This window comes from Mastomys coucha, unplaced genomic scaffold, assembly GCF_008632895.1.
Source record: "Mastomys coucha isolate ucsf_1 unplaced genomic scaffold, UCSF_Mcou_1 pScaffold13, whole genome shotgun sequence".
NCBI lineage: Eukaryota > Metazoa > Chordata > Mammalia > Rodentia > Muridae > Mastomys > Mastomys coucha.
This window is the reverse complement of record NW_022196895.1, coordinates 76,659,512-76,670,897: the sequence shown is the minus strand read 5'-3', so window position 1 is coordinate 76,670,897 and position 11,386 is coordinate 76,659,512. Positions and strand designations below refer to the sequence as shown.

The 11,386-nt window shown below is 38.2% G+C and overlaps 1 protein-coding gene across 2 annotated transcripts in view; it reads left to right on the top strand.

The window, feature by feature from the left end:
- Atp9b (ATPase phospholipid transporting 9B (putative)) overlaps positions 1-11,386 on the top strand; it is a 203,146-nt gene that overhangs the window by 51,858 nt on the left and 139,902 nt on the right. For both annotated transcript variants that reach the window (XM_031366142.1, XM_031366141.1), the window contains exons 6-7: positions 1,444-1,502; positions 8,965-9,016. In XM_031366142.1, the coding sequence (XP_031222002.1) occupies positions 1,444-1,502; positions 8,965-9,016 (111 nt within the window). The remainder of the gene's footprint in view (positions 1-1,443; positions 1,503-8,964; positions 9,017-11,386) is intronic.

Sequence of the window (11,386 nt, the reverse complement as noted above, 5' to 3'; positions counted from 1 at the left end):
CTTGATCACTAATTGAGAAAATGCCCCACAGCTGGATCTCATGGAGGCACTTCCCCAACTGAAGCTACTTTCCCTGTGATAACTCCAGCCTGTGTCAAGTTGACACACAAAACTAGCCAGTACACCGTGTTCCTTTAGGACATGCACTGCCCTGCTTTGGCTTAGGCATCTGGTCTTTTCCCTGCTTTGTTGCTGCTGTTTTGGTGATATAGGGAACTGGGCCCAGGATTTTGTGTGCAGGTTCTACCACTGAGCCACACCACCAGTCCATTTTAAACTTTGAGGCAGTGTCTGCTCTAACTCTCCCTACATCCTCTCTTCCACACGCATCTCAGACCCGTGTACTCTGCTCATGTCATGGCTTTCTGTCACACTAGCCACCTTCCAATATCACATACAACCTTTTAAAGTTTTGATTTTTGTCACAGTATAAGATAGGCCTGGTCTGGAAGAGGGGAAGTGCAGCATTGTCTTCATACCCACTTGGCTTTGTTATACTTCTCACTGAACAACTGATAAAAGCCAGCTGCGCTGCACCCACACAAGAGGATGCTTCTTGACCAAGACAACCATTGAGGATATGTCACAACATGAGTGGGCCTCAGCAGCAAAACCCTGACAAGTCCAGGGATCCATGACTTTGACAGACTTGTGTGTACTCTGTTGCGTTTGCTTATTTCAGGCTGCTTTTGAGATCTAGGACTGATGCTATATTGGCCAGTCTCTCTATTACCCTGTAGGGTTCCAGTATACAGTTGTCATCTCTCTCAAAGATGGCTACCCAGCTCTTCCCAGATTTTGATCGTTCTGAGTAAAACGTCTATGGATGCTTTTTCATTTAAGTTTTAGTTTCTGTTGGAGAAACACCTAAAGGAGAAATTCCTTGTCACTGGATGGATAAATACTTAGTGGGGTTGTTTTGGTTGTTTTTGTTTTTGTTTGTTTTGTTTTGTTTTGTTTTTTAAGTGAAGCAGGGCATGTCACAATATACCATCTTATTCTGAAGTTTAGTAGCCACTCAGATACTGAATATTCATAACATCTTAAAGTTAAGCCTTTAAATGGTAGAAATGTGTAAAAAAAAAAATAAGACTGGTGTTGATTGAGTTCCTACATGTTGACAGAGACTATGTTGCTTTGTGCTTACGAGTTCTGGAATAGAGGGACTTTGCCAATGGGACAAGTGCAGAAGTGTGTCAGAGTAAACAAGGGCTGCTGTGCAGTTGTCGGATGAGATACTAGGTACATTTATTATGTGTGACTATGTCTATCCAAAATGTAACTTAAAGCATGACGAGAAATTTCTGCTTTTAATTTTTAAATTTTTATTTGTTCTTTTATTGCTCTAGATATGTTTTAAAATGATTACTTATGAAAAGTTACTCTCTGGTACACGTTTGCTTCCCTGGGTTGATTGTACTTCTTTTTTTTTTTTTTTTTAAGGTAAAGTTCAAGTTAAGAGTTCAGACATACAAGTTGGAGACCTCATCATAGTGGAAAAGGTTGATACATTTTTTAATATATTTTAGATCTGTATGTATAATAGTCATTAACATTAGCTTAATTACAAGTAATGACTTCAAACGAACTATTGAGATAGGTATTTTAATTCTTAATGTGCTTGTGTAAGATTTGATGTATTTTTAACCACATTTAGATATTTATATATTCTATTTTACTACTATATATTTCAATGTCTGTAGGTAAAGCCATACTTTTAAAAGTCTGCCCTATGTTAATTGTTTAATGTATCTCATTTGACCTCAGAATTGTGTTCAAAATGTTAATAATTCTACAACAGTTTTCAGATTTTACTTGTCCCGATGGCTATAGTATACACAGTCATTAACTCCAACTCTTATGGTTTAAAATTTTAAAGGGAGAATGAGTGAAAGTTAAGGAGCACTAGAAAAATAGTTTAGGCCATGATGGGAAGAAGCCCTGTTTTCAAAAGAGCAAATAAGGCATGGAGACAGTCAGGTTTGCTGTGGTCTTGAGGGGAATGGATGGGCAATATGCAGGTAAGGGCTTTCCTCTGGAGTGCTGTCCCTGTCTCACCCTGTGACATGTAAGGGCCTGCACATACTTGTGTCTCTGTCAGAGATTCTTCTGGTGCGCTGTCTCTACTGTGGAGCGCCGTGCACACCACCCAGGTGCACCGTGATATCAGTGCTGTGGACATATCTTTTCTGAGACTATTCTTACTTTGTGATCTGTATTCTCCTGAAATTCCTTGTTGGTTTTTAAAAGTCTCCTGGGTAAATACTCACTTGGCTTCCTCCAGAGCTAACTTCAGTCTGCTGTTGGCTGGTAGCTTGTCTGCCTGGGACTCAGTTTTTTCTTCCCATAGAAATGATCTTCTTGTTCCTTTATTCTGTATACAGGGGATGTGGTTTGATTTCACAGAGTGGGTCATGCTTAGCATGCACAGGGTACTGAAGCAGACATTGGCAGTGTTCATTGTGTAAATGCCCGGAATTACTAGCCTTGTAGCCATTCATTCTCTACAAGTTTCTCCTTTGTTTATTTACTATGTTGTTAGCTTTCTAGTGATCCTCTTTCTATCTTTGCACATTTCTGAAAGGTAGATTCTGACAGAGTGCATAACTTAGTACATCTTAGGCATTCAAATTTTCTTAAGGTGTTTTCTTTCTGTCATAGGTTGCATTCCTTCTTTATTGATTAATATGCAGTTTCATCTTTTGCCGTATTGTTGGTTATGGGTAGTGAACTATGGGTCTCCTTTATGCTAAATTCTACTGCTGAACTTTTGTTATACTTTATATTAAATTTTAAAAGGGAAGGAAGCTATTACAGTAAGGGAAATAGCTGAGATGTTAGTGACTGTAAAAATGTAGGCCTTGTAGGGATCTGTAAACTATTTTATGTGTTATGAGTAGAGTTGATATTTTGAAGTCAGTTAGACTAATTATAGTATTTTTATGTCACTCCTGGAATCTGGAAGAGCTCCATGTCTTTTGTTAAACATTGCATCTTAGGACTGGGGATGGTCCTTGTATATAACGCTTTCCTTAGGACTTCTAGTACCACCACCACCACCACCACAGTTTAAGGCTTAGTCCATACAAGAATTGAAGGTGGCAGTGTGAAGTCACTTTGCTATCTAATTCTCATTACTTGATTTAAGTATTTTCCTTATACAGATGGCTTGATAGTACTTTTTTTTGTTTTGTAATTCAGAATGCCTGGGTGCTGTTACTAATCATGAAATCTGCTTCTTTATGTGTTCACTTGTAGAATTAATAAATTAGTTTGGTACTGGGGACCTTGTACATGCCAGGTAGCATTCTGCCACTGATTTACCTTAGACGTCATCTGAGTGTAATGGTCTGTGCTGCTTTGGTGATAGTATTGAACAGCACAAGCATCCCTACAGCTCCTTCAGAGAATCCACTCACAGGCCTGACTTGTTGCAGTGTGTGTCTCAGGTGGAAATTAGAAGTTCTAAATTTTCTTCTAAGTTAGGCCCTAATATTAAAGGGGAACTTTCTGAAGATACCATTTGCAAGAGTTTTCTGGTTTTCTTTTTTCTACCCTCCCCCCCAAATTTTGTTTTAATCTTTGTTAAAACAAATAAGCATGCCAGGCAGTGGAGGCACATACCTTTAAATCCCAGCACTTGGGAGGCAGAGGCAGGTGGATTTCTGAGTTTGAGGCCAGCCTGGTCTACAGAGTGAGTTCCAGGACAGCCAGGGCTATACAGAGAAACCTCTCTTGAAAAAAACAAAACAAAACAAAACAACAACAACAACAAAAAAAAACAAATAAGCATGATATGAACGCAACTATGTAAACGTGTAGAATGCTTCAGTGCTTTGGATTATTTTAGAGCTTAATATAAATGAGATAAAGATGCATAAATTATTTGTGTAAACAAAAAAGTCCATCTACCCACAGTCAGAAATACCTTTATGCCTGTATTTAAATGAAGAATCAAAAAGGCCACAATTTGTCTGCTGTCTTTACACATATCAAGTTAGTAAGCTGTGTAGAAGTAGAGTCCTTCAGAGGTTACATGCATGTATGTGGCGGATAGTAAGTCCATCTGCGGTTAGGAAGAAGCCTGGACACAGCCCAGCAGGCAGGACTGAGAGCAGAGCATCAAAGACTCGTTCCTTTACTAGTCCACAGAGCCGGCTTAGAGAGAACAATTGCTCTTTCCAGAAGCCAGGAGGAAACAACTTTTTTCTGTATTTTCTATTGCATATACTAGAACTGTATATGATAGAAAGTCTGTAAGTAGAAGCATTGTGGGATACTTTAAGGAAGCAAAGATGGATTCCTGAAAAGGACCCAGCTAACACCCTTTGCGGGACCAAATGAGAACCACAGACAAAAGTGAGAATAAATGATGCATGCTAACTAATCACTTTCACTGTGAATTATCTAAATACAGCAATTAAGGCATGCACTTTATGTCATTGACAAGCAAAGTACCTCAACTACACTACTTGAGTAGGGTGAAGAAAATATGTAGAAAATGTACCATATAAAATTAATTAAACAGAGGTATGTGAAATAGGGGGCTGCTTTGTTGGTGTCAAGGAAAATGTCCAGTAGAATAATGAAAAAGTAAACAAAAACAATGAAGAAGTTGCATTAGAAATGTAGAAAATGTGAAAAGGAAATATCCAGGTATAGATTTACTCCTTGGGTCTTTAAAGAGCATTTGACATTTGTTTCATATAGTAATTGTCAGAAAATAGGGTATATTCTACCCTTGTTTTATAGTACAGAATTATTGGTGTACTAACACCAGAGGAGGATAGTTAAAACAGACGACAACTATTCAAGACAATCTTGGAAAAAACATTTACCAATTGCAGCCAGTAATACAGATCTTGTCAAAGCCACAGGGAGATCCCTTCCCTTCCTCCATCTTTCCCCTCCCTTCCTCCATCTTTCCCCTCCCTTCCTCCATCTTTCCCCTCCCTCTTTTCCTCCCATTTCTCCCTCTTCCCATCCCTCCCCTTTTCCTGTCCTGTCTTTTTTTTTCTTCTTCTTTTCCTCCTCCATCCTTTTCTTCTCTCAGTTTAAAAAAAAAAAAAATAGCACAGATGGTCTGTCTTAAAACCAGTTTGGAAAGGTTTTGTAATAGTTAAGAGGGTCGACAAGCAAAAGCACAATGGGATGACTCTCTTCCCATGCCATTCCTACTCCATTGCTACATTAATCAGTGTAGTGCAATTAGGAGAGAGGTGGACATACACTTGTGCACATGAAACCTTAGGAAGAACCCAGAAATAGGCCACCCCGAGATGCACAAGTAACTTTTCAAAAGGTACAGAAGCAATTAGAAATAAAAAGGAAACAAAGATTAAATGAATGCATCCATAGGTTAAAAAGAAGATTCTGGGCTTAATGTAAAATGTAACCTTTTGAGGTAAAAAATGTTCTGAATCTAGATATATAAATACAATTCTTAGATTATATACCAAAAGAATAATGCATACTACAAAAATATAATTTCATCTTATTATAAAATTCAAGGGTCTTTTGAAAGAAACTATATGCATTAATAATAAATAAAGAAGAGGTCATGCATTTGAGAGGGATTGAAAGAGAAATTAAAGGCAGAAATTAAAGAGGATTGTACAAATCATGTAAATACAGTACTTATGTGTGAAACCTTAAAATAAAAGTTTAAATTAAGTAGAAGAGGCCAGCAGGATGGCTCAGCAGGTAAATTAGTTGTTGACAAGCCTGTAGACCTGAGTTTGATCCATGGAACCCACATGGTGGAAGAAGAGAAACTACTGTCACAAATAAAATGTTAACAGGAAAAGAAATTGCAGAGTCATTACTGAGTGCAAGCATCTGAGTACTATAAACCTAATAAAGAGTGTAAAATTTCCTAAATCTGAGAAGGGAAAGATTTTCACCTGAGAGATGGAAGACTTAAGAAAACATTTTACTGAGGAATTTCAGATGAAAATAAACACGAAAAAAATGCCTTCAATAGTTATTTGGAAGACATATGAATTGGAAGAGATACTTTCTAAAAATGTTGATGTCACTAAATATTGACAACGGCAAGATGGTACAGTTATTCTGGAAAATCACTTGACAGTTTCTAAAACAAAGATCAAACCAACTAACCAAAAACCCAGTTTAAGCATCTACTGACCCAGCACTTTAATCCCTGTACCTAGGGCTAGTACAGATGGCACAGCAGATAAGAGATGCCTGTTGCCAAGACCGATGACTTGAGTTTGACCCCTGGATCTACATGGTTGAACTCTGGCCTTTACATGGGTGTTGTGGCTCATGCATGCATGCGCATACACATCCACATCCACAATAAATAAATATAATTCCTATGTCTTTGCCACAAAGAAATACTAATTTATGTTGATATAGACTCTTTTACAAGAATGTTTACATCTGCATTCACGATAACCATGAGTTAGAGATAGTTCAGCTACCCTGAATGGACGACTGGTCTGGGATACCATAGTTTTAAGACATGAATAATCTGAAAATTCCATTTACATTAGCATCCAAAGGATAAAAGATTTAACATAGATCTAACAGAGGAGCTCCTAAACTTGTAACTTGAAAATTTAAATGTGATTGAAACATGTTAAAGAAATGACCCCCGTGGATATATATGTTCCTATTGGCAAGTTGGCAGTACTTCAGAAAATGACCTGTAGATCATGCTAGGTCATCTTAAAAACCTCAGCTGACTTCTTGGTAGAAATGGACACACTGCTTTAGAGAATTTGCATAACAATCTGGGGGACCCAGAATAGCTGAAACACTTTTGGGGAAAAGTTTTACAAATTTTGCATACTCACACTTCTCTATTTCAGCGTACAGTACAAAGCTACAGGAGTCTTTGCCTGTAGACCTAATGGAAGTGTAGTGATGAGACTATTAAAAAAGCCTGGACTTTATGGGTTCATGGTCCCTGGTAGGTTCCGTGTACTAGCAACATCTGTGCACAAGCACCTTTCATGCATTCTGCCACTGCTGTCTATTTAGGTGGCTTCTTATACTTCTGTGACATTTGACATTGTTAATTGTGCACACATGCTGCTACATAAATGCCTGGGAGGAAAATGGGTTTTAAACATGAATATGTTTCCTATGGTAAATCATACAAATGACTGGGAAATGCTGTGTCCACTGTATGTAGTGTTTTGTATATTTGCCAACCTCGGCATTCTTAGCATTTTCAATGCGCCTTTCTGGTATGTGTGCTTTAAGTGTGGCTTTAATATAAGCAAATTTCTCTAACATCTAATAAATAATTTGGTAACTTCTGTTATGGCTTATGTGTCTTTCTGTAGTATCTGGGTAAGAGCTTGAGAAAATCCCTTGTTCTCTTATGAGTGGGCCTTTTTCTTTGCTTGTGAGTTTCCAGGCCTTTCTGTCTTGTGGTCAGCACCCACTGAAGTATATGCTGCAGGCTTCAGCTTCCTTCCAGGTGGGCATACTTGAATAGAAATTCTTCATTTTAGGGAAGTCTAATTTAGTAATCTTTCCATTTGAGGCTAGAGAGTTTTTGTTTTATGTGGAGTTGCTGAAGAAGCCCTTCCTCACTAAAGTCATACTGTCCTTTGCTGAGGGTTGATCTGCATCCACTCTTTGAATTCTGTTTTGACTTTTAACATTCCAACTGTGATGTGAATCAGTTCTTGTGGACTTACTGGGGAGGCTAGGCATGCATCGCTCCACTGTCAGGCTCTCCTTTTCTTAGGACTGTTTCTTAGCAAGATTGTTTTTCTTATTGCTCACAGTGCTAGCTTTCTCATGAGTCTGGTATCCTCATACGAGTGGGTCTACTTGTTCATTTTCTTGTTTGGCATTGGCATACTTGGCTTCCCAATGTGTCACTGTGGTCTAATGTTCATTGCCTAGGCTATAGTTAGTCCGTGTGTATGTCTTGTTCAATTCTTGGCCATCACATTTCCCCATATGCTTGAGGAAGACCTTGTTGATCCTAAAGCCCTTAAGCATTGTTTGATTTAGCTCCCTCCCAGGCTCCTCCCTCTTCCCCCTGCCCAGTTTCCTGCTCTGTTGGAGTTACAGTGTGTTCCATGTGTGCATATGTTTTCCTCCTAAAGCTTTCCTGAATTTGGTTGCTCCACTCATTTTCTTGTCAGATAATTATTACTTTCCTTTAAAAATACTATTGAATTTTCACTCAGTTTTTCTTTGACCTAAGAATCTGTAGATCTTCTATAATCACCTTTATTCTTAGTGTGAGAAAGAAACAGCTGTACCGCATGTCTTTTTTTAGCCCTACTAACTTGTATTTGTTTCATTATTCATGAACTGGTGAGTAAGCCACTTCTTTATGGTATATATGCAAATTTGTGAAATTATATGAAGTATTATTTTAATGGTATACTTTTCCTTTATGTTGATTTTTTCTCTAGCATTTTTAATTCATAGAATTATTAATAATAAATGCTTGAAAAGTGACTTGTAAAAGTTTAAATATGTCATAGTATTTTTAATTTTATCCTATTCAATTTCATTAGAGAATAAATAGTTCCTCAAATTGTGGGCGTATCTGGTGTTAGCTTATTGTTTATTTGTTTATCCAAGGTAATGAATGATCTTAGTGATGGTGTGTTCCTTGTGTTGGCCATGACTCAACCATTTCTATTTTCCAGGGAATTTTGGAATGAATAGGATGCAATTCTTATGTGACAGTACTACTGTGTTGTGTGTTTGGTTAAGATGCTGTGGAAATAATATTTAACCTTTTCCAGACAAGATCTGTGTAAATGCCATATATATGGCTTGCTGTTATTTAAAAGCATCTAAATTGTAAATTAAAGTGTTAGATTTTCAAATGAAAATTAGAAATAATAGCTATTTCAGTGCAATTTTACTTTAAACATTCTAATTGTCTTTGTTAACTATTTCTACTATGTCATGGCATTGTGGTAATATATATCTTTAATTAGCATATTACTTTTTTTGCAGAACCAAAGAATTCCATCAGATATGGTATTTCTTAGAACTTCAGAGAAAGCAGGTAATTTCTTAGTGATTTCTTTTACATTGCTACAGATTTTTTTTTAGTATGGTGTTTATTTGGTTGGTTGGCTTGTTTTTGTTTTGGACAGGGTATTTCCATTTAACTGTGCCTGACATGGAGACCAGGCTGGCCTTGAACTCACAGAAATATGTTTGCCTCTGCTCTCTGTATGCTAGGATTAAAGACAGATACCATTCTGCTTAGCTTGTTTTTTGTTTTTTGTTTTTTTTATTTTAATAGGTAAAAGCAAGTTCTCTGCTGATAATTTTTCTTAATATTTTAAAATCATTTCTAAAGTATATTTAACGATTGATATTTTAAAAGATGTCTTTAATGTTTATAATTACTTGATGAGTTAGAAGTGGAATTTCATTCATAAAAATTTTGAGAACCTAATTATTTCAATAATAGTGTTACTTCGTATTTGATTGCTATTTTATATTTTCAGTTTTATTTATTTAGCAAAGAGTTATTTTCCACTGGTTTTAACAGGAATATATATCAAGGAATGCACATAGCTCATTTCTGAATTTCACTTACGATTTGTAAAACTAGCTGTCACTTTTTTCTTTCCTATCCTCAGCACACATCTTATTTGTAAAGGATGGGATTGGATTTAGAGTTGACTGGTTATTTTGTCTATGAGTAAGCAGCATATTTTAAAAATAAGACTTTAATTATGTGTACCTATCTGTGTATGTTTGTGCACGTGAGCGCAGTGCCTGTGGAGGCTGCAGTTAAGGGCAGCTGTGAGTTGTCCCATGTGGATGCCAGGAATGCACCTCAGAAGGTCTCCAAGAGCAAGGATATGCTCTTGACTCTTGACTAGTCTTTCTATCCCAAAGTCAGCACACAATTAAAAGAAGTGTTTAAGTCTTGCTAAAGAGATCCTCTCGCCGGGCAGTGGTGGTGGTGCACACCTTTAATCCCAGCACTTGGGAGGCAGAGACAGGCGGATTTCTGAGTTCAAGGACAGCTGGTCTACAGAGTGAGTTCCAGAACAGCCAGGGCTACACAGAAAAACCTTCTCGAATAACCAAAAAAAAAAAAAAGAGAGAGAGAGAGAGACAGAGAGATCTTTTCTCTACAGGCAGCTCTGTGGATGCTGGGGTTGCTTACCTTGCTGGGTGAGTTGCCCTCGGGAAAAAACTTGTCCATGATAAGCAAAGGACCTATGAGTTATTTATTTTGTGTTGTTTAGTGTGAGTTTCTGTTTTACTTTATTATTATTATCATCATCATCATTATATTAATCTTTTTTTTTTACAGTCCAGTTGTTATCCCCCCTCAGTCAGCCCTCCAATAGTTCCTCATCCCATTTCTCCTCCCCTGTCTCTAACATGATGGGCCCATCCCCAACTCCACCCTACCAGACCCAGTCCCTAGGGCCTCAAGTCTCTTGAGGGATAGGTGCATTTTCTCTCACTGAGGCCGGACCAAGCAGTCCTTTGCTGTCTATGTTTCAGGGCCTCATACCAGCTAGTGTATGCTGCCTGGTTGGTGGCTCAGTGTCTGAATGATCTCAGGGGTCTGGGTTAGTTGAGACTGCTGGTCTTCCTATGGGGTCGCTCTCCTTCTCAACCTCTTCCAGCCTTGCCCTCATTCAACCGGAGGGTTCCCAACTTGAGCCCAGTGGTTGGCTGTAAGTATCTGTGTCTGTTTTCAGCTGTTGTGGAGACTGGCGGGTGTTTTTTCTAGTGTTGAGCACCCCAATGACAAGCTTCCCCTTTATTGTGGCTGGAGATCCCCCAACAGTTCTCTCTCAGGTACTCACCACTAGAAGGTGTAGTGCTGGCCTTATCAAGAGACTTCCCTTTTTAAATGTTTCTACCTCTGTTTTGGAAGTACCACTTGGCAGTATTAGGAGAGTTTCCCAAGCGTTACTATTGACCCAGTGGGCTTTGTTCTGGACTGGGTACCTTTGCAGTGGCAGTGCTGTGCAGTGTGGGAGTACAGGAGGCCTCATCTCCTTGAGAGGCCAGGTTGCTTAGCGGTTGGCATGTATGAGGACGGGGCCTCAGGTTTCAGCATACAGTCTTCCCCCTGCTAGGCTTCATTTCCCATGTTTCCGCAGGACTTTTACCTCTCTAATCATAAAGGGTGCACTTAGAATTATGTAACGCTTCTGTGTTTTTATGTGAGACCTTTATTTTGATATCAGAGTAGTACTGGCCTTAGCATCCATTGGGGTTATTCAGTCCCATCCTATTTTTTGGAAGAATCTTTGAAGAGTTTTTATTCTTTAAATGTTTGGTACAATTCATCTGTGAAGCGATTTGGGTCTGGCCTTTGAAGGTCTTTGTTTTGTTTTTTAATTTCTAATTCCATGCTAAAGTCTTATTTTTAAGGGTCTTTTTTTTTTTTAAA